Genomic DNA, 26,088 nt, shown 5'->3' with positions numbered 1-26,088 from the left:
CGGAGTTTAATATATTGCTTGTTCAGACACTGCTTGTGTGATAGGTATATGTTTTAAAAATAAGTGCACTTAAAAAAAACTTAAATCTCACATTTCTGCCTGTCGTAAACTTAGGGGGGTTTGGGGTGCTCAGAGTTCTTGGTTCTAAAACCCTAAAGCCCTCAAGGCCCCCCCGTCCTGTAGTACTGCCATCACCCTGTATGTGCCAGTGCCTCAGTCCAGGGACACTGAGATCCTCTAGGCTTGACTCTATCCCTTGCAGGCACTGAGCTCTTTCTCCAGTTAAAGCTTCAGTCCTCAAGTTACTAGACCTCCTCAATGAGCACTTGGTAGCTTACTGAATGGCTAGGCAGGATTCTGAATCTTTGTCCCCAACAGACAATGAAACAACTTAGTAAAACAGATTTTAGTTTATTAAGTACATCAGGTTACATAAAGTTACAGTAAGGCAGCAAATGCTAGAGGCATAAACATCTAGGAAACATATCAGCAATAAAATAATAAAGCTAGCTGGCTATCTCTGTTAATCCCTATCTCTCACCTGAGTCAGCTTCTCTTGTAGATCTGTTAGCTCCAGGCTACCTTGTGAGGCCAGATGCCCATGGTGGACAATTGGAGCTCACAAGCGTGCAGGATGTTGCACCCAAAAACGCTGTCCAAGAAGGAACACGCACACCCCTTGGGGCACTCATTATTATACTTCTTATGCTAATAGTGCTGAGGTAACTTCATACTTATTTAGACTGTCCAATCAGAAACTTTTGAGGACAGAACCTTGTTATAGTTGGCCTGGTTGCTAGCCCTCATAGTTCTTTACCCCTCCCAACTGGAGATCCGTAGCTGCATTCCATCAGGCTTGATCAGGCGCCTCTCCTCTACTAAGGTGTTAAACATTCCAGTGGGTTGTAATTCTTGTTATCTGAACTTTCTGGCCAGCAGAGGAGAGACAACAATCTTTTTGTTTATTTACTTACATTCTTGCAGCTAGGAACTGCTAGCAGCTTTTCTGTTACTAACTTAGTTTGGTTCAGGCTTCACTGCCAACCTAGGCCTAACATGTACATATTCATGACACTGCCCCAGGACGGAAAGGCAGGACTTTATATGATAAAATGAAACTTTTCAACTCAAATCCTAACCAACTTCCCCACACTGACACAGCTGTGCCAATTGAGCATGTGCTGCATCCTGTGGTTGGGAAGCATTCACAGAGGCCTCCTCAAGGTCAGGGAATGTTCTTTCCCTTATCTTGGAGCTGCTTTGCCCTTACCTTGGTGCTGGAAAATTGGTTAGGATTGCGTCCTTAATCTAAAATGCATGCTACTTGCAAGGGGGTTGAGGTGGGACTCATACACGCAAACGTTTGTGTTTCAGATTGTGACCCTCAGCTTCTGCATCACCTGTGTTGGGGCCCTCTGCGCATGTTCACTGAACACGGCATGGAAACAGCTCTTGCTTGCTGGGAATGGCTGCTTGCTGCGAAGAATGGGATAGAAGTGCCGGTAAGGGGAATTAAAGGGCTTTGATTTGCCTTCAAGAGAGAAGTGGAATGAAATCATATTGTAAGAATAGCATTGTTTAAATAAAGGCTTCTTTTAGCAGAGCTGCTACTTCAAAACAGTCTGATGCGTTTGTTTCTAGCGCATGAATTCTTTCACAAGTATTCTGTGCTAGAAACGGGGTTTTTATTACAGCACTTTCTGTACCAGTGGCACTTAAATGAGTTCAGCCCTTTATGTTGTATCTCAGAGCTACAATGAGCTGAAGGGCCCACGTGCATGTTTCAGCCATGTGCAGTGGGCTTGATTTGCTTGCCATTTCCGTTGCTTTAGCAGATACTAAGCAATAGTTGCAAAACACCATTGCACTTTGTGTTCTTCCACAATCCTTTTCCTAAAATGCTGTCTGTAGTGATGGCAAGCATCAGTTGCTGTCTATTGCAAAGTGGGGTGTGGATTTCATTGTGTGCCCTGCTGTTTAGAAGGAGGTTAATTTGATGCCAGGAAATAAAACAGATATCTCCTTTCCCAGTTCATGCGCGAAATGGCAGGGGCCTGGCAAATGACAGTGGAGCAGAAATTTGGCCTCTTCTCTGCTGAGCAGAAAGAAGCGGATCCATTGGCCGCGTCCGAAGAGAGTCAGCCCAAGCCGTGCCCCCCAGAGGTCACACCACATTACATCTGGATAGAAGTAAGTAATCTTGACATACTAGGTTCTCTTTCTGGGAACAGGGAAGTCTGTTACCTGGGGTGGTTCCTCCTTGCCCCTCACAGCCAAGACAGCAGTGGTTTCCAGAGCTAGTGGCATTATCTTCCAAACCACAGTTTCTGGTTTGAGGCTATTTGCTAGCCCAAGCACTTGTAACACTTGTGCTGTGACACTTGTGCTTTGCTACCGTGGTCTAGACAGGGATGTCAAACATAGACCCGTGGGCTGGATATGATCTCTGGAAGATCTTTGTCTGACCCCCATGACAATTGGGGCCTTCCAGACCACCATCAGCTCCTTTTGGCTGCAAACTGATGCCTGAGTAGAAGCAGCACTGCTAAAAGGCCAGCCCAGATGATAACTGGGCTCTCTCATTTCTTGAAAATCTGTTTATTTATATCCATTGTATGAACTGAATTGGAAACCCCTGGACTAGACGCCTCTCAGCAGAAGGCAGTGGCCCAGTATTGTGACAATGGAAGCAAGAAACTTGTGAAAATATCTTGATCTGTTGAGCTGTGTGTGTTGTTGTTGTTGTTGTTTTTTACTTAGTTCCTAGTGCAGAGATTTGAAATCGCAAAGTACTGCAGCTCCGACCAGGTGGAAATCTTCTCCAGCTTACTCCAGCGATCCCTTTCCCTGAACATTGGCGGAGCGAAGGGCAGCATGAACCGACACGTGGCAGCGATTGGACCACGTTTCAAGTAAGCGGCTTCCCCTCTTTTTTGGGAGGGGGCAGGGAGTGCATAATATATTTTGCTTCAGACTCAATATGCAGATTGCCCTTCCTGTGCTACTTTTAGATGGCAAAGAATGAGTATGCCCTTTGCTGGTGTGAAAATGAGGTATTTCCTGTGTTGCACAATTGTTTTTAAAAGAATGTAAGTCTAGGACGGAGGTGTTCCAACAGGTAGGTCAGATCCCAAAAGTGTGTGTGTGTGTGTGTGTGTGTGTGTGTGTGTGTGTTTTAAAAAATGCAGCCAGAAATTGTGACCTCCATAAATAGGATCAGGAAGCATTTAATGTATATACACCCATTCAGAGAATACTTGCCATGGGTTGAAAGAACTACAAACTAGGATAGCATCACTGTATGGCCATGGTTCCCAAACTTACTGTGATCTTTCATGGCAGCCTCTTCTTCCCAGCTGTCTTGGATGAGAGATCTTGGATCGCGCAAAATCTCATGCAATTCTCGCGAGATCTCACTCAATTCAAGATGTCAGCGCCTGGGAGAGCTGGGAATAAGAGGCCTCCAGGGATATTCTGCAGTGGCCTTGTGAGTTCTCCATGGCACCATCAGGTGCCAGAGCGCGTGGTTTGGGGACCATTGTTGTAGGGAGACAAAAAAGGCTGAAATCGGAATGCTCTTAGTGCATATAACTCTCAACATGTCCATACTCAGACATGAAGAAGGTTGAATTTTTTTTTTACGCAAGTATTGCTTTTTGACTTTTAGGCTTTTGACCTTGGGACTGTCCCTGCTGCATGCCGATGTGGTTCCAAATGCAACCATTCGCAATGTCTTAAGAGAGAAGATCTATTCGACTGCTTTTGATTACTTCAGGTATTACCTTTTTGCTCATCCTTGTTTGGTGATTGTTTTTAATCCACCTAGAACACGCTGCTAATAAAATCCCAGCATTGTAGCATGGGATTTCCCCGTACCATGCCTTTTCCATGAAGTCCTTGTCCGTTTAGTTTCCTTCCCCAGTTTCCTTCCCCTTCAGTGGCAGTTAAGCTTCAGTACACATTGAAACATTCCCATGTTTTCTCCCAGTTTATCCCAGCCTCCCTTTCCCTCTTTTCCTTCTGTTGTCCACCTTGTCCAATTAACCCCTGCTAATTGGGTAAGAGGCACTTTTTCAAGTGGGTGCTCCTTTTTTTAGCAGGGGGAGAGTAACTGGCCCACCTCACCCCAGCACTGTCTATTCTAGTGGCTGTCTGCTGGTATTCATTTGCATCTTTTTAGATTGTGAGCCCTTTTGGGACAGGGAGCCATTTAGTTATTTGATTTTTCTCTGTAAACCGCTTTGTGAACTTTTAGTTGAAAAGCGGTATATAAATACTGTTAATAATTAATAATAATTGTGTCCATCTAGAGCAGGGGTGCCCAAACCCTGGCTCTGGGGCCACTTGTGGCCCTCGAGGACTCCCAACCTGCCCACTGGGAGCCCCCAGTCTCTAATGAGTTCTGGCCCTCTGGAGACTTGCTGGAGCCTGTGCTGGACCGACACAACTGCTCTCAGCATGACGGCCAACTGTTCGACCTCTTGCCTGAGCTGTGGGACGAGGGCTCCCTCCACTGCTTGCTGTTTCACGTCTCTGATGCTAGTAGTGGCAGCCAAGGAAAGGCTGGCCTTACTTCGTGCGAGGTCTTTTATAGGCCGTGAGCGACTGCAAAACCTTCATTTATTCATATAAGTCCCATCTCTAATGTAAATTTATTCAAATTTGAAATTTAAATTAACTCTTTTTTTCCCGGTCCCCAACACGGTGTCAAAGAGATGATGTGGCCCTCCTGCCAAAAAGTATGCATTTACCCCTGATCTAGAGTCTAGATTGTGATCCCCTCAGGACAGGGACCTGTCCTCTCATTTGATTTAAAGCACCAGGTGTGTTGATGGCAGTTTATAAAATCATACTAGCCCAAGGCTATGCCTTCATTGCCTCTGGAGCATACATGTATAATACAGGGGTTCCCAAACTTCTTACCTTGGCGACCCTCTGCTTTGTCCGCAGTGGATCCAGGGCCTGCCGAGGTCAGGAGGCTGCAACTAAAAATAGTGGACAACCTAAAAGTTGCTTCCAGGTCACATTCGCACCCTGAATCACACCATATTTCCTAAACTGTGTGTTGCAACCCGCTGGCATGACACACAATTTGGGGAAAGCAGCATGACGTGGCCAATGACAGGAGGCACACATTCATGTGACCCAGAAGCAACTTCTAGGTTGTCATCCATTTTAGGTTGCAGTGTTGGCAGGCCCAAGAACCACCAGAAATTGGGTCATGATTCACTTGTGGTAGCTGCAGTTTGGGAACCACTGATAGCATGCAGGTGCTATTGTGGTCCATGCACTGTATTGATTTAATTTAAATAAAGTCCTGCCTGTTCTCCAAGTCTGTGGGTTCTCCCTTTCCCTAAAAAATGTTACCTTCACAACAAACCTACAAGTTAGGTTAGACTGAAAAGAGGAATGCTGCCTCAAAGTTACCAAAGGAGACCTAGCTTTGTGACTAGTTCACATTTGAACCAAGTCCCCCTGGCTATCGTCAGGCACTCTAATCACGATATTGCCCTGGTTCTCCATTTCAGCTCGGCCCCAAAGTGTCCCACCCAAGGGGAGAAGAGGCTACGTGAGGATATCATCATTTTAATCAAGTTCTGGACAGCGATGTTCTCCGACAAGAAATACCTAACAGCCAGCCAGCTTGTGCCTCCTGGTGAGACTGAAATGTGAAATTGGGAACGGCTTTGGCTTGCTTGTTCTGTTCAGTGCTGGAATGCTCTGTTCTGCTTTCAGATAATCAGGACACCAGGAGCAACCTAGACATCACCGTTGGATCTCGGCAGCAAGCCACGCAGGGTTGGATCAATACGTACCCACTCTCAAGTGGCATGTCCACCATCTCCAAAAAATCAGGTCTGTTTCCCATGAAGGTGTGTTATTTGAATACTGGTCCATCTAGCTTAGCTTTGTTGATTGCTCTGATTTGCTCCGCAAGTGAAAAAAAACCTGGAATTTTTGACCCAGTGTGCATCACTGAACGCCTCTCTCTCTCCCCCTCACACACATTTCCTAAACTAACGTGATCAAAATATTGCAATGACCTCATATTTTTTCACACCACAGAAATTCTAGAATTGTTGCTGCAAGTCTACCAACTGCATATAGTTCTATGAATTATATGCAACTCATATTAACCTGGAACAGCCACCTGTCTGACAACTTATTTGTGTTTATTTTCCACATTTTTGTACCACTTTTCCTTCAAGGAGCTCAGGGTGGTGTACATGGTTCCTTCCCTCCTTTTGTTTTCAGAACAACCCAGTGAGGTAGGGGACGCTGAGAGCGAATGGTCTGGCCCAAGGTCACCCAGGAAGCTTTGTGGTTGAGTGGGAACCTGGATCTTCTGGGACTAGGTCCAACACCAGAACCACTACGCCATCCTGGCTCTAATGATGTGGTAGCCAACAGTGCTGTAGGCTACCCCAGTTCATTCCCTGCCAATAGCCTGTGGTCTGGCAGCAGAAACTCTTTATATAGGGAAAAGACTGAGAAGAGCCTGCATTGGTTTTTTAGGGATGTCCAAGAAGACGAACAGAGGTACACAGCTCCACAAGTACTACATGAAACGGAGAACATTGATGCTCTCTTTGCTGGTAGGCTATCTGTTCTTCCAGATCAGCCAGGGTCTGGTTTGGCTTTCTTGTATACCTTTATTAACCCATTTCTGCCCAGCCTACAGGTGTACACATTTGATCCCTGTTGTGTATATGCAACGTTGGGCAGAAATGGCTTAACCCTGGTGCAAGTGAGCAAGACTTGCATCAGGAGTTGGGATAATTTTGTGTTTAGTCTGTGAAAACATCCTTTCTATTTTTTTCCCCATTCCAAGGCGACTGAGATTGAACGTCTCATTACATGGTACAACCCACTCTCTTCCCCGGAGTTGGAGCTGGATCAGACTGGTGAAAACAGCGTTGCCAATTGGAGGTCCAAGTACATCAGCCTCAGTGAAAAGCAGTGGAAGGACAATGTGAATCTTGCTTGGAGTATTTCTCCTCACCTAGCTGTCCAGCTTCCTACCAGGTGAGGAGATCCGAGCTAATTCCATCACTATTGCCAGTGTGGTTGTCTTGCTGCTCCTACCCTACTCCTACCCTGTCTGGTTCTAACATTTTTGCACTGCAGGGATGCTCTTGAGCAGGGGTGTCAAACATAAGGCCTGTGGGCTGGATATGGCCCATGGAAACTCTTTATCTAGCCCATGTGATGATTGTGCTCTCCTAGCACCACCCTTCCAGCAGCACTGCTTCTGCTGAGGCTCTGGGAGGGAGAGAGAGAAGGATGTCTCAGACGCCAAGGAACATTACAGGGGAAGGGCCAGCCAAGAGTTGTGAGTGAGGGAGATGCTGCCAAGGCACTGGGAGAGCCCAATTATCACATGGGCCACCCTTTCAGCAGTGCCGTTCTCAGCAAAGTGATCTCAGCAGCACCTCTCAGCTGCCGAGCTGCAAAGTGGTGCTTTGGCAGAAGTGGCATGGATGAAAGTGTGGCCCATGTGATAATTAGGCTCCCATATCTTGAAAGCAAGTTTAGCATATTTTTCTATTCTGCTATTTGCAACTAATAAGTTTCTACGTGAGAACCAAGTATTTCTGACAATCGTTTGCTTAACGGCATCATTTCTGACCCTGAGCGGGCATCATGAATGCTCTCCAGCCTGCTGTATGAAACGAGTTTGACACCCCTGCTCTTGACACTTATAGTGTCAAACGGGACCCTGCCAATCCAGAGTTTGAGGCAAACAAGGCATTTCGGCCAAGGTTCAGAGCTACCACTGCAGCCTTTGACCAAATAGAAACACCGCTCAGCAATGTAGCTCTAGACCAGGGGTGTCCAAAGTTTTTGGCAGGAGGGCCACATCGTCTCTCTGACACTGTGTCGGGGGCCAGGGGGAAAAAAGAATTAATTTACATTTAAAATTTGAATAAATTTACATAAGTTTACATAAATGAATATATTAAAGATGAACTTATATGAATGAATGAAGGTCTTACAATAGCTCAAGGCCTATAAAAGGCCTTGCACAAAGCAAGGCTTGCCTTTCCTTTGCTGCCACTGCTGCATCACAGATGTGAAACAGCAAGCAATGGAGGGAGCCCTCATACCACAGCTCATGCGAAAGGTCGAACAGTTGGCCGTCATGCTGAGAGCAGTTGCATCGGGCCAGTGTGGGCTCCAACAAATCTCAGGAGGGCCAGTGGCTCATTAATAATAATAATAATAATAATAATAATAATAATAATAATAAAACTTTATTTTTATCCCACCCTTCTCCCTAACGGGACCCAGGGAGACATTGAGGGCTGCATTGAGAGGCCTCGAGGGCCACAAGTGGCCCCCGGGCCGGGGTTTGGGCACCCCTGCTCTAGACAGATGATCTAAACCGCTTCCTCCAGTCTCAGGACTGATAAAAGAGAGTTCTGTTTCATTCAACATGTAGTTCAGCTGATGAGTTTCACCACTAAGGTGGTCAATTTATGACAGATTTATGGTGTTCCACCTTCACACCACAGATGGGAGCAATGAAATGTTTTCCATACGGAATGATCTTCCTTCCTTGTAGATAATGAGCCTATCAAAAAGAAGGGATCTAATCCAGTCTTCTCTCTGACATGCTAATTTTCTGTATTGGGAAGGGACTGTCTTCCTTAAACTTCCCCTTCTGCAGTATGGGAATAATACTGGCTCACCTACAAGATTGTTGTAAAGATGACATTATGATACGTGCCCAGCACTTGGCTCACTCAAAGTGCTATTCAAAGTGCTAAAGTATTAAGTATTATTATTCTAACATGTGAGAGTGTCCGCCTGCAGCTTGATGTACTATAGCTCAGATGCAGATTTATCACCTCGGTGAGAACTAGACCTCCTCCCTCCTCTGTCCAAGGCCTCCTGCCTATAGCCCAGTCCAATGCCAGTCTTGGCTCCCAAGTTGGGTCCCAAAGCAAAGAGCCACTGCAACTCCCTCACACTGTGTATGGCCACAAGTAAGACGAGGCCACAAGGTCATGGTTCTCGGTCATGTGTTGGACTTCCCAATTTGCCCCCTAGGTTTAAAAACACAGAAGCCATTGGGATGGAGGTAACCCGTCTGGTTCGCTTGGACCCGGGAGCAGTGAGCGATGTCCCGGAAGCAATCAAGGTAAATGGCTGTGTCTTTCTTTCTTTCTTTCTTTCTTTCTTTCTTTCTTTCTTTCTTTCTTTCTTTCTTTCTTTCTTTCTTTCTTTCTTTCTTTCTCTCACTCACTCACTCACTCACTCACTCTCTCACTCTCTCACTCTCTCACTCACTCACCAGGGCTCTTGGCATTGAATAGTTAAATAATTTAAACTGTCATTTTTAGAGATATAGTGAACCCTCAGTAACCGCAGTAGATCTGTTCCAGGACCCCCTGCAGATACCAAAATCTGCCAATAATTAAATCCGTGGAGGGCAGGATGGCACCACAATAATTTACCTAGAGGCCACTCCTAGTCCTCCGGAGGTCGCATATGGCCTCCTGGCCTCCTCAAAATCCTCTCGGACGTGACCAGAAGCCACATCCCTTCACATCCCAGAGGTCTTCTAGGGCCCTTGAGTCATGGGCTTGGCATCTGGATGATCAAATAAGGATGACCCACTGTACAGTTGCCTAGCATTGTAGTGTTTGGCCAGGCCCTCCCAGATGCCCCTGATGCTCCGGGATTGTTCTCTGCACTCACTGAGGCAGTCATGGCCTGGCCAGTGTCACCCCCCGCCCCATCCTTCTAGGGGTTGACCTCTTTGATGCACAAAACTAGCAGCCCTTTATGCTCTGGACTTGGAGCCAGGATCAAGCCAGTCTTCCCCTTGCTGGAGTGACATCTTGGGAGTCAGGTGGGCACCCTCTCAGGCTGTAGCCAGGCTCTGGCCAGTGATGGGGCCACCGTGAGCTTCCCTAGTGTTCTGCAGTCCAAGGAGAAACAGGAATGAGAGCATGCAAGGTGTTATCTGGCAAGGAGGCAGGGAATGCCAGTTCCCTGCCACTGCTCCTTCTTTGGCCCATGTCTGGTGTTGGCCGGTCTCCTCCCTTGCCCAGATGCTCCGTTCTATTTCTTTGTAGTCACACTGTTTTTCTGGTGCTGTATACTGTTCAGCATTTGCTTTTGTTAAGTGATTTTATTTTTATTCTGTTTTGATTTGTTGTGAGCTATCTTGAGCCTCTCCCTTGTGGGACGGGGAAAGGCAGGATGCAAATATTTTCAATAAGTAAACCTCAGTCTTCCACATCTGCAATATGGGGCTAATAAAACTCGCCTTTCCCTGCCTGACACACATGAGCGATCCTGTCTGATTCTTCTTCTCCCTTCCCCTCCTCTGCTTTCAGTACCTTGTTACATGGCACACCATAGACGCTGATGCTCCTGAGCTGAGCCACATCCTCTGCTGGACACCCACAGATCCTCCAACGGGTCTTTCGTACTTCTCCAGCATGTACCCACCTCATCCTTTGACTGCGCAGTATGGAGTCAAAGTTCTCCGTTCTTTCCCTCCGGTAAGAAGCCAGAAGAGGTTCTTAGTGGCAGTGCTACATTAAATCCTTGAGTTCTAGCCTGTATTTACTAGCTCATTACTTCCCAAACTTTTCTAGCCTGTGACCCACTTTGTTGGCTATGGCAGCGGGGTAGTGGCCCAGAATGCCTTGCAGCAGGGCTTAGGGGTAAAGGGGGTAAATTGTACCCCGGGCCCAGGAGCCAAAGGAGACGGCCCAGAAATTTTCCAGTCTCACCCAGACTCACTTCCCATGCAGAATGCTGGGAGCATTACTGTGGGCGCATGGCAGCAACTGCTGCCACAGGGCCCAGAAATGCATACATACCTTAACAGTGTCACATCTGTTAAGCAAGAGGGATCTGAAGGCCTTAGGAGTGGACCTCAACAGGTGGGAAAGCCTGGCCTCTGAGTGGCCCGCTTGGAGGCAGGCTGTGCAGCATGGCCTTTCCCAGTTTGAAGTGACACTTGGCCAACAGACTGAGGCAAAGAGGCAAAGAAGGAAGGCCCATAGCCAGGGAGACAGACCAGGGACAGACTGCACTTGCTCCCAGTGTGGAAGGGATTGTCACTCCCGAAGTGACCTTTCCAGCCACACTAGACGCTGTTCCAGAACCACTTTTCAGAGCGTGATGCCATAGTCTTCCGAGACTGAAGGATGCCAATGATGTCACATCTGGGAGGAAACTGACCTGCTACAGTAGCTCATTGGCTTGTGGATCCGCTTACCATGAAGGAGTGTAGAGGAGTTCGGCAACACAGCTGCAAGGCTGCAGCTGCTGCAGAAGTCAGTTTTGGTGTACACAGGACACTCTCCATTCCAGTGTGAGCCTAAATACAATGATGCTAATCTCCTGCAATGATTTTCTATATTTGAAAAATTTTAGAGAGGAGTGTGTTTGGTTTTCTGTATTACTGTACAAGCTGCCATCACCGGGCAGGCAGGTAGACCTGAGCTCTGCATTGGGAAGACTGGGAGCTCCTGGGCTCCAAAGACTATTCCTGTTGTTGCCTGTTTTGCCCCCATTCTGCCCACCCTCATTGCCACCCCCCACTCTGTTTCACCCTCTCCCTCTTCTCTTTCCAAAAGAAACTTGGTACCCCCTGATTAAAATTCCTCTCAGAGGTCCTGCCTTGCGGCTGCTGGGTTTTAGTCAAACCCCAAAATGCCTTGCTGCACCACAGCCAGCACCGACCCACGTCTTTTTGGTGACCCGCTAAAAATCAGCAGACGAACCATAGGTTAAATTTTATTCATGTTGTCATTTAAAGAGGAAGTTTCTTGTGTCTGATGGAGATGAGAAACTAACTTTTCTCTTGTTTTCTCCCTCCCTCTCCTCTCTCTTCTACTCTCAGGATGCCATTTTATTTTACATTCCCCAAATTGTGCAGGCACTTCGATATGATAAGGTAAGGACCCATAAGCATCCTACAAGCCAGGCTCGTGAGTTAAAAAGCCATAGATTCTTGCAGGTTCCAAGTGAAGAAAATCCAAATCTGACTGGCTGTTGGACACTTGCTGTTTAATATGTTCTTTCTAGAGCACCTGCAATGATAAGAATCTGAAAATTGTAGGTACTGGTGTTGGGCTATAGAAAAAAGCCAGCAGCTCAGAATACCTTAATTAGGACCAAGCAGCCCTGGGACACAAGCCCCACAAAGAACTTGGATGACATTTATTTCACTTCCTCCAAGGAGCTGAGGGTGGTGTATGTGGTTCCTCTCCTCCTTTTGTCCTCACAACAACCCTGTGAGGTAGGAGAGGCTGAGAGAGTGACTGGCTCAAGGTCACCCAGGAAGCTTCATGGCTGAGCAGAATTTGAACCTGGATCATCCTGGTCTAAGTCCAGCTACTGGACCACAACACCAACCTGGCTCTCAGTGTTCCCCCCAGTGCTCTGGAAAGTGCATGCAAATGCCCAGGAACCAGGGGGTAGAGTAGTGCTTACGTTTGCCACCTGCTCCCTTCTTTTGGTGAGCCTTCTGTGTGGGCCATGTCAGCTTCCGAGTGATGGCCACGTTGTTCTTCTCCTCTCAGATGGGTTACGTCAGAGAGTACATCCTGTGGGCCGCTTCTAAATCCCAGCTGCTGGCTCACCAGTTCATTTGGAACATGAAAACCAACATCTTCTTGGATGAGGAGGGGCACCAGAAAGACCGTGAGTGTGTCCATGTTCTGGGGCTTTGCTCTGACAGATCCTTGGACTGTCAGTCTGCAGTGCTGCTGTTTAAGCCCTTCCCAACATGTTGTTGATCAAATGGGGGGGGCAGTGGGGAATATTTTCTCCTCTAGCAGGTGCGTTTTCAAGCTCGCAAACTCTTTTGTCTCGTGCTTTGCCCATGTTACTGGGTTTCTATCGACTTCATTGCACATTATGATGGATGTGCTGCCGCCACTATCTGCATCTCTTGTGGCTTCCTGGGAGGTTTGTGTGTTGGTCTGTAGCAGCAAAACCCCCACAAGCCTTGCACCACACGCCTGTTTAAAGACAAACAGATCTATTCCAGCGTAAAGCTTCATGAACCACAATCCTTCAGAAGCAGGAAGTGAAATCCTCAACGTTTCCTTGTTTAAAAATATTCATGCCTCCCCTTTCCTCTTGCATCTAAGGTATCTAGAGCAGCTTATAACACAGTGTTCAGTGTTTTTCTTCTCACACCCCACTCACCTCTATGGTCTTTGCCTTTTGTGATGTCACTTCCGGCTTCTGGGAGACCCTTCTGGGTTCTGCGGCTCTGTTTCTGGGGCAACTGTCTGTAGTAACATATTGTCTGTCCCTCTTTCTGCCAGTGGAGGAAGAGAGAGAGAGGCAATTTGTTACTACAGACGGTTACCCTAGAAACAGAGCTGCAGAACCTAGAATAATTTTTCAGCAATTTTCTCCTGCTAAGCTCCAGACTCCTGTGACACACCTGCTTACCTTTGGCAGCACATGAATTAAAAATCACTGTGACAACATAACATTGAAAACAATAGTATGTGCAATCAGAAAAGTACAAGCATAAAAATGACAGTAGTACAATAAAATGATAACAGCACAAAATCCATAATGCTACATTTAGAATACTGTTACGCTTGTTGCTTGTCTAAGGCCCCAGTCCTAGACAACTTTTCAGCACTGGTGCAGCTGCAAGGCAGCCCAGAGGTGAGGGAATATTTGTTCCGTCACCTTTAGGAAGCCTCTTGTAAACTTAGGGGGGTTTGGGGTGCTCAGAGTTCTTGGTTCTCAAATCCTAAAGCCCTCAAGGCCCCCCTGTCCAGTAGTACTGCCACCACCCTGTATGTGCCAGTGCCTCAGTCCAGGAACACTGAGATGCTCTAGGCTTAATTCTATCCTTTGCAGGCACTGAGCACTTTCTCCAATCAAAGCTTCAGTCCTCAAGTTACTAGACCTCAATGAGCACTTGGTAGCTTGCTGAACGGCTAGGCAGGATTCTGAACCTTTGTCCCAAACAGGCAATGAAACAACTTGGTAAAAGCGATTTTAGTTTATTAAGTACATCAGGTTACATATCAGCAATAAAATAATAAAGCTAGCTGGCTATCTCTATTAATCCCTATCTCTCACCTGGGTCAGCTTCTCTTATAGATCTTTTAGCTCCAGGCTACCTGTGTGGCCAGATGCCATGGTGGCAATGGAGCTCCAGCTTGCAGGATGTTGCACCCAAAAACTCTGCCCAAGAAGAACCGGACACACCCCTTGGGGCATTCATTGTTATACTTCTTATGCTGATAGTACTGAGGTGACTTCATACTTATTTAGACTGTCCAATCAGAAACCTTTGAGGACAGAACCTTCTTGGAGTGGGTCTGGTTGCTAGCCCTCCTAGTTCTTACCCCTCCCAACTGGAGATCCATAGCTGCATTCCGTTCTGCTTGATCAGGTGCCCCTCAGTCTACTGAGGTGTTATTCCAATGGGTTGTAGTTCTTGTTGTCTGTCCTTTCTGGCCAGCAGAGGACAGACAACAATCTTTGTGTTTGTTTACTCACATTCTTGCAGCTAGGAACTGCTAGCCACTTCTCCGTTACTGACTTAGTTTGGTTCAGGCTTCACATGCTAACCTCGGCCTAAACTGTACGTATTCATGACACCTCTGTGATTGCCTCTCCACTACATTGGCATGGTTGCACTGGCACTGGAAAACTGGATAGGAATGTGCCCTTAGTCATTTGTTCTTCCTTTGTTCACTTTTTTCCCCTCTCTCTATACCCGTCTATTATATGTGCCCATTCTGATGGGAGTGGAATGTCTTCCATGACTTTATGCTGTGTCAAATGTCAGCCTTTAAGATGTCACAAGACTTTTTGTCGGTTTCTTACTGTGCGTTCCTGGTAATGTGATTGAAAGAGAGATGTGATGAGTCAGGTCATTGTCTCTGGTGTTTTCTGCTTTCTTCTAATGTGGGAAAACACTTAAGTGCTGCTATGTTGCATCATGTTGCTCTTATGCAGTGGGGGACATGGATTGGCTGTGGCCATGAGTTCCCTGGGTGTAATCTGGCTCTGGGAACCCATGCTGAGTTGAATCTGACTATGCCATGTAGAATCTCTGACTATCCACAGTATACCGTGAACCTCTGGAAAAGCTGTTTAGGTGGCTGGGGAATCTGGGGGGAGGGGGATGATGTTCAGACTATCCTGTTCTCGGATGATGTGCCTCATATTCCTTCCTGTGGTTGGTTCTCATGCAGCTGACATCGGGGAGTTGTTGGAACAGCTAGTCGAGGAAATAACCGGGTCGTTATCTGGACCGGCAAAGGAGTTTTACCAGCGTGAATTTGATTTCTTCAATAAAATCACCAACGTTTCAGCCATCATCAAGTACTTACCTTCATCCTCTTTTGAAACCTGTTTAGCTAGTGCTGCATTGGGTATTTTAAAAACCCAGCTTTTGGTCACAGACTCCCAAGCCCACAAACAATATAAAAAAGCAAAGTTGTCCTAGAAATGGAAACCTTTTAAATCACTAAGCCCAATAGATTTTTACATTTCAGCAGCCAAAGTAAAGCTCAGAGTCTTGCTGGAATGTGAGCTGCCTCCTCGTTCCCTTGTTAATATTTTTGAGCTAATGTATGTCTGCACGCAGTTGCAAAATGGGTTTGTTGAAGCTTTGTACTCTTTCCAGAAATGTTAGCAAAACCCAGGAATAATAGAGCAGTGGTGAGGATTCATTTTTGAAGCTGGCCACAAGGTGGCAGAGACATCACATTTGAAAGAGTGTAACGCTGCACATTGAAAAAAATTGTGTAAGCTCTCGGCTGTGCGGAATGCAAATGCAGTGCTGTCCTTCGGTCTGATCCAGGAAGACCCTTGAGGTTTTTTACAAGGGTACCTCAATAACAGCTTATCTGTCACAAACTTCTCCTTCCCAAACTTCTCCCCAGGTGCACAGTCCCAGATTTTCCCAAATATACCCTGTTGGTTCATCTTCTCCTTCTCTCTTGCTCCAAGAGTACCTCTTATGTAGCGCTGGGAGGAGAAGGCAGGTGGGAAAACTTGCTGGTAGGTGGGGACGGTTTCTTTTTAGGTGGGGACGGTTTAAAAAAACAAAAAAAAAACTCACACATTCTGGATTTTAGCACAGTATGCTCTGGTTTTGCAAGAGCCATATGTGAATGAAAGATGGAAAGGACCCTTGTCCCATTTCAGTGTTATCCCAGGACCCGATACATTCCAACATACGAGTCTATGTTTGCTGTTCTATATTTTAATCCATTGTGATGGATTGAATCACTCTGACAGTTTTGTTTTTTTTTAAACTTTTTAATTGTCTTGTCTTCCTAGGCCATACCCCAAAGGCGAAGAAAGAAAGAAGGCTTGTTTGATCGCTTTATCAGAGGTGAAAGTGCAACCAGGTGAGAGGCTGAACAGGTGTCTGTGTCTATGTTGTCTTCAGCATCTTTTCTTCTCCCTTCTTTCTGTTTTGTTGATCTAAAGCAGCGGTTCCCAAAGTCTGGGTCACAAGGCCACTAGTGGGCCGTGAGCCCATGTGCCACAGAGCTGGGCCCTCCCACCCACCTTTGTGCTGGTTTGGCTCCAAACAGGAAGTGTTCCAGAAGCCCAGATGACTTAACAGAGCCTCTGGAGGCCTCTTCCAGGCTGCAGACCTGGGAAAAGATCCCTGCATTATAGAAAACAAATGTAATCTTGCTTGCATGAAGCTTTTAAGTTTAAGAAAGGAAGGGCTCTGCCAGTGGAGGAAGAGGGGCAGACAATTTGTTACTACAAACAGTTTCCCTAGAAACAGAGCTGCAGAACCCAGCTATTTTTAACCACTGCAGCGCAAACTTCCGCTTCACACTACTGGACCTTTCACTGCACCCCAATGTGCTATGGCACATGGGTTGAAAATAACTGATTTAGGGCGCAGTCCTAACCAACTTTCCAGCATCGAGGTAAGGGCAATGCAGCTCTGAGGTAAGGGAACAAACATTCCCTTACCTTGAGGGGGCCTCTATGACTGCCACCCAATTGCAGGATGCAGCACATGCCCCATTGGCACAGCTGTGCCAGTGTGGAAAAGTTGGTCAGGATTTGGGCCTCAGATCTATTCCAGTCAGTCCTGAAATTAGATTTGTTGTGATTTGTTGTTGTGATTTGTGCAAACCTTTGTCGTGTGTGTTTGAGCTCTCATTGCCCCCCTCATTTGGCCCACCTTCATCCAGGAACTCTCTTCCTCCCTCTTGAATAGGTTGTTACTTGCCTAGCAACCCAGAAGCCATTGTCCTGGACATTGACTACAAGTCAGGAACTCCTATGCAAAGGTAGGCTGGGCTTTTTGGATCCCTTGGCTCACTCTCCCTTGTCCTACAAGACTGGAGCTTGTCTGTTCATTGTTCTCTGCCAGCTACTTCAAGACTTTCTCTCTCTTTGTACTTCTGTTGTGTGTTTTAGTGCTGCAAAGGCCCCTTATTTGGCTAGGTTCAAGGTGAAGCGGTGTGGAGTCAGTGAACTTGAGAAGGAAGGTGAGTATGGCAGCTCTCAATCATATGCTGTTTGCCGTAATTCTCTGCTTTCACGGTACCAAGCTGCAACTTGAGCTGGGGAGGGGAGGGGAGGGTGAGCGTATAAAATGTTGCGTGGGGTAGATAGAATGGATAGCAGGATGTTCTTTTCCCTCTCACACAACACCAGAACCAGGGCTCATCCACTAAGATTGAGTGGCAGGAGAGTTAGAAAAGACAAAAGAGAATATTTCTTTACCCAGCGTGTAATTAATCAGTGGAAATCCTTGCTACAGGATGTTGTGATGGCACCTGGCCTAGATGTCTTTCAAAGATTTACCAGATTTCTGGAGGAAAAGTCTATCACAGTTTACAAGCCATGATTAGTATAAGCAACCTCATAGTTTTAGAAGTAGGCTATCTCTGAATGCAAGGGAGTGGCAATAAGATGCAAGTCTTTTGTTGTCTTGTGTTCTCCTGGAGGCATTTGGTGGGCCATTGTGAGATACAGGAAGCTGGACTAGATGGGCCTTTGGCCTGATCCAGCAGGGCTTTTCTTACTTGAGTTCATTTTGGGTTTTGCCCCCATTCCTAGGTCTTCGTTGTCGTTCCGACTCCATAGATGAGAGTGAAGAAGATGGCGTGGAGAGCAAGAAAATTTGCTGGCAAGCAGCTATCTTTAAAGTGGGGGATGACTGTAGGCAGGTATGATGTTCTGTGAACAGTTGCAGTCTGATGTCCTACATTGACTATTGCGCATTGATTTTCATCTTTGTGCTGAGAGGTGATAAGCTTGGGGGTAGCAGGCAAAAAGGAGGCAGCGAATTAATCTTGCCACTTCAGACAGACTGCAGGGTTTGGGCCACCCTTCTCTACTGGTGACCAGAATCTTTTCACAACTGAATCTAAGGGCTGAATAAAGAAAACAATTTTAAACAGGCAGTACTACATAAACATTCCAGGGATTTTCAGTGTGCGATTCACTAGAGCAGGAGTGCCCAAACCCCGGCCAGGGGGCCACTTGCGGCCCTCAAGGCCTCTCAATGCGGCCCTCAGGGAGCCCCCAGTCTGCAATGAGCCTCTGGCCCTCCAGAGATTTGTTGAAGCCCACACTGGCCCAACGCAACTTCTCTCAGTGTGAGGGTGACTGTTTGACCACTCGTGTGAGCTGTGGGATGAGAGCTCCCTCCACTGCTTGCTCTTTCACATCTGTGATGCAGCAGCGGCAGCTAAGGAAAGGTCAGCCTTGCTTTTTGCAAGGCCTCTTATAGGCATTGAGCTATTGCAAGACCTTGATTCATTCATACAAGTTCATCTTTAATATATTCATTTATGTAAACTTATGTAAATTTATTCAAATTTTAAATGTAAATTAATTCTTTATTTCCCTGGCCCCCGACACAGTGTCAGAGAGATTATGTGGCCCTCCTGCCAAAAACTTTGGACACCCCTGCACTAGAGGGATATATTGATGTCTGTGCAAGACCCCTCTAAAACCCCCTTCCTCTGTTGTTGGACAGGACATGTTGGCCTTACAAATCATTGATCTCTTCAAGAATATATTTCAGCTGGTTGGCCTCGACCTGTACGTGTTTCCCTACAGAGTGGTGGCCACTGCTCCAGGGGTGAGTATTGGTGGAGGGCAACTGTCCACCTACTCAGTTGGCTACACAGAAGTTGATGCAGTTGGAAGGGGGACACCTTTTTCTGAAGCTCAGGCCTTTACAACATTTTCAGAGAGAGAGAGAGCCAGGTGATGTAGTGATTCAGGAGTTAGATCTGAAAGATCCGGGTTCAAATCCCTTTCAGCCATGACGCTTCCTGGGTGATCTTGGGCCAGTCTCTCTCTCTCTCTCTCCCTCTCTCCCAGTCTTACCAACAGGACTGTTGTGAGGACAAAAGAACTATATATACCTCCCTGAGCGTCTTGGAAGTAAGGTGGTATAAAAATGTGGGAAATTAAGTATATATTGGCTAAGAAGGAAAACCATGAAAATTCGACAAGCCCCAGAAGGATTTGAGTTTTGCTTGTTGTTATCCCTCCTGCCACATGGCTGGCTGCTTTTGAAACGGAGGAGGATGTCAAAAGCCATTTCTGGTCTTCCGCGTGTGTGACCAGAGTGTGGCCCATTCAGTTATTTTGCAAAGAATAAGTCAGAAATGCAGCTGGACGACATGAATCCCTTGCTTGTTACTTATGGCTACAGTCCTGTGCATATTATCTTCAAGCTACCCACATTTAGCCAAGTGGGACTTGTTTTTCAAGTGACCGTTGATAGACTCAGGCTCTGTAGATCTCAGGCTTTTGGCACATAGCAGCTGTCATGGATTGCTTCTCAGTTCCATCCAGTCACTCATGCCTCTCTCTCCTTCTCTCCCAGTGTGGTGTCATCCAGTGCATCCCTGATTGCACGTCCCGTGACCAGCTGGGCAGGCAAACCGACTTCGGCATGTACGACTACTTCACCCGGCAGTATGGAGACGAATCGACCCTGGCATTCCAAAAAGTATGTCTGCCCCATGCAGAGGGAGATGCTGACTCTAGATGCATTTTTAAAAGAACTCCCCAATGTTGTGTGTATAAACTGTGGTGCTGCACTCAGTGTCTAAAACCAATAATCTTGTCAGTAAGCTGACTCAGTTACTGAAAAATGTCTTGAGTTGAAACATCCTACCAAGAAATCCAGGAATATTATTCATATCTCTCCCTTCCCCATATTTGGGGCTGATGGAACCGGCTTGTTGGCTCTTCCCGTGACAGGCTGACAGTCCAGCAGAGTTGATAGTGTCACATCTTCTCTGTTCACAACCCAATCTAGGCAAGACCAGGAATATTTTGCTTGAGACGTCTTGATTAGAACCCATTTCTTACGAACCCACTGCTGACCAATGGCGTCCAAAAACATTTCTGCCCAACCTTTCCTGCTTTGTGTCAATTGATTTCGTGCAGCTGCTGATGAGAATTTCTGGCTCTTGTAACGTCAGGATGTTTTGATGTTGTGCTGCTCATGCGGAAAGCCCTCTTGTGCGCCTCCCTTTAGAGGGGGAAGGTGGGGTTAGAAATAAGTATTATTTGATATAATCATGAGTCCTTTGTCACCAAGAGGGATGAACCACTTTGAGTTTCAGTGAGTAGCCGAAGATCATTAAATAGATGTCTGTTTAGAGTGGCCAAATTTGCCATCCAAGCTGAGAAGTTTTGGCAGAAACCTGGGGGGGGGAGGGATTGTGTTCCCAGCACCTGATTTCCTCACAGATTATTATATTAGGTCTCCTTGTGGCGTTACCATTTTTCGGGCCTTATTTCACATTGTGCTCTTTTCATGTTGCGTGGTTTGGGTCGTAAGTGGCTGACCCATGAGCTCAGTTTTGGTTGGTTTTGGTCCATGAGCTCAACTTGGAATCATCAGTGAGATGAAGTCCTGGCATTCAGGAAGTTTCTTGAATTGGGGGGGGGTCAGGCGACCTACAGCGTTGACAGAGTGCTCATCAGTTCTTCTGATTATGGCTCAGATAGTTGGTTTCCTTGGTTACGGCGGGCCCGCCTCATTCTTGGGCTCAGCGTTCGCGGACACCAAGCCCACACCACAGAGGTCCTTCCAACTGTGACCAGAAGCTGCTGGCGCAAACCCAAAGTGGCTTCTGGTCTTATCCAGGAGGCTGGGAGGCCACATGTGACCTCCAGGTAATTCATTGTGGTGGTGCAATGCCGCCCCCCCCATTTCAGTATCAATGGAGGATCCTGGAACGAATCCCACATGGATACTAAGGGCCCACTGTATCTTTCTCCCATTCTACCCCACAACTCTAGTTTCTTAGTGACTTCTTGACTCCCTTCTTCCTTGATAAGTGTCACTGGCGTCTTCCCTATGCAGGCTCGCTACAACTTCATCCGCAGCATGGCCGCCTACAGCCTCCTCTTGTTCCTGCTTCAGATTAAGGACCGGCACAATGGCAACATCATGCTGGACAAACACGGGCACCTCATTCACATTGGTGAGTTGTCATCCTTGTTCTCTGTTCCTCCTTGTCATCCTTTATCCACCGGCAAAGTAGCTTGCTGGCAAAATTGAGTTGCAGGGATGCTTAACCCTCGTCCCACCAGCAGGTTTTTCAGAATTGTGCCCCTTCTCCCCCAGATGTGTATACTTTGCAAGCATACATTGAAGTCAGCAGTTTGTGGCGGGCTGTAGAGGTTGATTCTGAGTGAAGAAAAAAAACTTGGTGCTGGGGAAAGGAGCAAGCACTTGGTTCCCTCCAGAGGGCAGATTGGCTCAGTCTCCCTTTGTCTTCCTGGCACAGATTTTGGTTTCATGTTTGAGAGCTCACCTGGTGGAAATCTAGGCTGGGAGCCCGATATCAAGCTGACGGACGAGATGGTGATGATCATGGGAGGGAAAATGGAGGCGACGCCTTTCAAGTGGTTCATGGAGATGTGTGTCAGGGGATACCTGGCTGTCAGGTGAGGAGGAGGAGCAGAACATTTTCCCGTGAGTTTTTAGATGGAGGGTTAACGCATTTCTACCCACAGGCCTCTTGCCAGTGTCTTTCCTTTGTTTTGATACTTAAGTAATCCATCTAGCGAACCCCAACTTATATTTACACGCACCCGTCAACATCCATCTGAAAAACAGTGTGGGTTTAAAAGTCATGGCTGAATTGGCCCTAAGCAGCACAGACAAAAGGAACCTGGAGCACAACTTCGAAATCAGGATGTGCAGCAAAATTTAAATTGGGGGCATGACTGTTACTTAGCGATAAGCAGCTGCTTTGCATGTTGAATGTCCCAGGTTTAGTCCTTGGCTGTGTCTCCAGGCTCTGAGTCTGGGGAAGACCCCCCTGGAACCCCGGAGAGCCTCTGCCAGTCAGCCTAGACTAGTGATTTTCATTGTTTTAATTCTCACAGCACACTGACCTCTGAGGTCTTCTCTACAGTCTTTATCTCTTATGATGTTGCTTCTGGCTCCCGGGAGATTCTTCCAGATTCTGTGGTTCTGTTTCTAGGGGAACTGTCTGTAGTAACGAATTATCTGTCCCTCTTCCTCTGCCGCAACTTAGATCTGACAGAGAGAGAGGTATAGAGAATTCCTTACTACAGACAGTTGCCCTGAAAACAGAGTCACAGAACCCAGAAGAGATTTTCAGTGATTTTTAACCACTATGCCCCAAACTCCTGTGGCACACCTGCAGACTTTTTGTGGCACACCAATGCCTAGACATTGCCACCTACATCTAGACCAAAGGTTTGGTGAGCAAATGGCAGCTTCTGAAGTGCAATGCTTGAGTGTTTCTTTAAAAGAGAAATCTTTGAATGCCCAGAACTTTTTGCAAGGTTAGTAGATGCTGGCGTTGGAGGAGTATTATCACTGCCACAGACACACACTCAAGTTCTCCATCTTGTACTCTTGCACATGGCTTAATTGAGGCAGACATTCTGGTGCGGTCTCCCAGAGAATCCTGGGCCACATCACCTGCTCTGTGGCGGCTGATGTGAATTTGCCACCGACCGTCCACTCAACTCAGAGCTGCAGTCGAAACTTGGCTGCCTGCTCAGCGCTTCCACATGACATGCATGTCTGCCGTGCTTGCTTTCACGCTTAACATCTTTAGGGTACAGTCTGCCCTTATATACGTGGGGGATCCATTTCAGCTTCCCCACGGATATGCGAATCCATGGCCACTTCCAGTTTGACAAGCAAACCCAAAGTGGCTTTCCCCCTGTATCCACAGCGAGTCAAATCTGCAGGTGCTGGATCCAGGGATCCAGTGTATGTTTCGAGAAGTGTGCCATGTGCCTTGGTGTCCAAATGTGGTTTCCTAGTAACTCCACCTTGAGGCAGTTCATCCATCTTGCAGCAGGCCATTCTTCCAGCTATGGCAGGGATCGCTTGGCAGCTCCACGGCCCTAGGAGCAGAATTGCTGTTGTTGCAGTAATTTCATTAGAGTGACAGATTGCGGGCAGCAGCCCAGCTTTGTCAGCAGAGGGAGGAGGATTACACGGTATAGATTTAATTACAGTAATAAGGTGTGACCTGTTCCCAGTTGAGTTCCTCCAGTTTTGAATTCTTTGTCTCTTGCAACAGGAATAGTCTCAACGTGTTCTCTCTCTCTCTCTCTCTCTCTCTCTCTCTCTTGCCATCTGTAGGCCTTACATGGACGCTGTGGTCTCCCTGGTGACTCTGATGCTGGACACAGGGCTGCCCTGTTTCCGAGGGCAGACAATCAAGCTGTTAAAGTGAGTTACTCATGCTTTTTAAGAATAGGGCATGGTGGCAAATTCTGCAACAGCCTTGCTGAAGCAGAGCAGATTTGGGTATGGTTCATGCCCAGGCTGGAGGCTGCTTTGAGTTACACAGGAAGCCTGGCAGGATAGGAATTATGCAGTGGGCTGTTCTTATTTGTGGATTTGAGCACCAGGGGTCTCAGAGGACTGAGATGCAACCAAAAGTCACTTTCGGTTCATGCTTTTGACTTCTGGTCACGTCCAGGAGGCTTCTGAGGACGTCGCATGCAGCCCCCAGGTAAGGTATTGCAGTGCTGCATCTCCCCCCCTCCTAATTTAATTATCTGTGGATATTGGTATCTGTAGGGGTCCTGGAACAGAGAACCCACTTAATCCAACAGTGGTGCTTAGAGAGCAGGAATTAGATAATTGGATGCTTACTTGCAAATAAATAAACGGAGGCTACAGTCCTGTGCTCATGGGGCTGGCCCATCCTGGAGGCCAACTGGTGTTCACTTCGGAAGAGTGTGCCCACTTCCATCAGACCAGTTTTGTGCATTGTTGTGGCTGTTTCCCACTCCACGGATTGGACAAGGTTAAGGAAGAGGGGGGTGGGGCCAAAGAGGAAGTATGAAAGAGAAGAGAGTGGTGCGTTAGAGCTCTCTAGCCCACTACTCTCCTCTCCCTGCTTCTGCTCTGTCCCCTCGTCGTTGTCCAGTCCAGGGAGTGGGAGGAATGAAAGTGGTACGTCTTCCTGTAGTTGGGGAAGGGCAGCATTTGTGCATTTCCTTCTGTGCCAGCAGTTCTTGGGCTAGCCCTATGTGTGCAGACTTGGATGTGAGTCCTATTGAGCAAAGCACATGTAGGATCCCAGCTGCAAGTTACCCAGTAACCAAACTTCCACAGAACAAGAGCAGGATATAAACAGAGGAAATTAGATGTTTACAGTTTCATTGTCATGACTGTGGGGTTTTTGTTTTGGGTTTGCTTTTTGCTCATGGCAGCATCGGTCCATGGGCAGGAGGTCTGGTTAGAGGGTTGAGCCTCCATTTGCCTGAAGATAACATCCGAAGGTCACCAGTTCGAGGCCACCGGCACCATGCGACCTTGAAGCAGCTGACAAGCTGAGCCGAGCTATTCCATCTGCTCTGAGCGTGGGAGGATGGAGGCCAGAATGTGCGACCAGATCAAGAAAGAAACATCTGAATGTTGTGGTTTCTTGAAAGATAGAAACCTTCTTTCAAATTGTAAAAATCCCTACGGGGATTTAAATTTGCCTGCCTATGTAAACCGTCTTGAATAAAGTCTAAGGAGAAATCTGAGGACCAAGAAAGGCGGTATAGAAATACCTGTATTATTATTATTATTATTATTATTATTATTATCAGTCATCGTCTCCTGTCGCTTTGACTACACAGGAACAGGTTCAGCCCCAACATGACAGAGCGAGAAGCTGCAAACTTCATCATCAAGATCATTCAGAGCTGCTTTCTCAGCAACAGGTTTGTCTCTTTGTTTTGGTCATCCTTTAGCCCAGAGGTGGCCAGTTTGCAGCCTGCAGGAGAGAAAAACACTCTTAATGAAGACATTTTAACCCATTTCTGCCCAGCCCACAGGGGTACACAATTGATCCCTGTTGTGTATATGCAACTTTGGGCAGAAATGACTTAAAGCCGATTGAAGCTTCCAGTCTCCTTGACAGAAGATTCCTCTGATCTCTTGCATTTGAGAATGAGAGCCAGGATTATGTAGTGGTTCAGGAGTTGACCTTACACCTGGAGAATCCAGGTTCAAATCTCCACTCAGCCGTGAAATTTCCCTAGTGACCTTGGGCCAGTCACTTTTGGACTCGCCTACCTCACAGGGTTCTTCTGAGGACAAAAGGAGGGCAGGAACCATGTACTCAACCCTGAACTCCTTTGAGGAAGGACGGTATAGAAACATGAAAAATAAAATAAATTTGTCGGCTCTAGGACCATCAAAGATACTTTTTAGATGCCAGTAGTGGGATTTTTCTCTGTTGCTCTTCAATGTCTTTCTTCTGTTCATTTTTTTTCTCCTCTTTTAGGAGCAAGACTTATGATATGATCCAGTACTACCAGAATGATATTCCCTACTGAATTATCCTGGATGGTGGAAAACAAGACACCGTAACTCCTTCACCTTCATTTCAATCTAGCAACCTGCCTTCTGACTTACCCCATTCTGTCTCCAGCATCTCCCACTTGTGGGTGTGCATGTGAACGTGGGTATACCCATTTTAGAGGCTCTGGCAACAATCAACAAGTTTCTAACTAGTTCCCTTCATCTTGGGTGGTGTTGTTCCTTGACCCACATAGGCTGCAACCACAGACTGAAAATCTCACCTTGGTGGTGGATACGTGTATCTCAACTGGTACAGGTGA

General features: G+C 46.8%; 1 protein-coding gene across 1 annotated transcript in view; it reads left to right on the top strand.

The window, feature by feature from the left end:
- The window catches only part of PI4KA (phosphatidylinositol 4-kinase alpha), an 81,109-nt gene that overhangs the window by 54,646 nt on the left and 375 nt on the right, over positions 1-26,088 (top strand). The window contains exons 32-55 of the mRNA XM_066609565.1: positions 1,375-1,502; positions 2,032-2,190; positions 2,761-2,912; positions 3,668-3,775; positions 5,529-5,656; positions 5,737-5,856; positions 6,517-6,596; positions 6,833-7,026; positions 9,055-9,145; positions 10,350-10,517; positions 11,870-11,923; positions 12,552-12,672; positions 15,207-15,336; positions 16,300-16,370; positions 17,207-17,279; positions 17,410-17,480; positions 18,055-18,164; positions 18,980-19,084; positions 19,841-19,966; positions 21,335-21,455; positions 21,762-21,921; positions 23,606-23,695; positions 25,102-25,185; positions 25,752-26,088. The exon at positions 25,752-26,088 is cut by the window's right edge and continues 375 nt beyond it. Of these exons, the coding sequence (XP_066465662.1) occupies positions 1,375-1,502; positions 2,032-2,190; positions 2,761-2,912; positions 3,668-3,775; positions 5,529-5,656; positions 5,737-5,856; positions 6,517-6,596; positions 6,833-7,026; positions 9,055-9,145; positions 10,350-10,517; positions 11,870-11,923; positions 12,552-12,672; positions 15,207-15,336; positions 16,300-16,370; positions 17,207-17,279; positions 17,410-17,480; positions 18,055-18,164; positions 18,980-19,084; positions 19,841-19,966; positions 21,335-21,455; positions 21,762-21,921; positions 23,606-23,695; positions 25,102-25,185; positions 25,752-25,803 (2,696 nt within the window). The 3' untranslated portion in view covers positions 25,804-26,088. The remainder of the gene's footprint in view (positions 1-1,374; positions 1,503-2,031; positions 2,191-2,760; positions 2,913-3,667; positions 3,776-5,528; positions 5,657-5,736; positions 5,857-6,516; positions 6,597-6,832; positions 7,027-9,054; positions 9,146-10,349; positions 10,518-11,869; positions 11,924-12,551; positions 12,673-15,206; positions 15,337-16,299; positions 16,371-17,206; positions 17,280-17,409; positions 17,481-18,054; positions 18,165-18,979; positions 19,085-19,840; positions 19,967-21,334; positions 21,456-21,761; positions 21,922-23,605; positions 23,696-25,101; positions 25,186-25,751) is intronic.

The sequence above is a fragment of the Tiliqua scincoides genome, chromosome 14, assembly GCF_035046505.1.
Source record: "Tiliqua scincoides isolate rTilSci1 chromosome 14, rTilSci1.hap2, whole genome shotgun sequence".
NCBI lineage: Eukaryota > Metazoa > Chordata > Lepidosauria > Squamata > Scincidae > Tiliqua > Tiliqua scincoides.
Note: the sequence above shows the minus strand (reverse complement) of the source record. Positions and strands in the feature narration are given on the sequence as shown.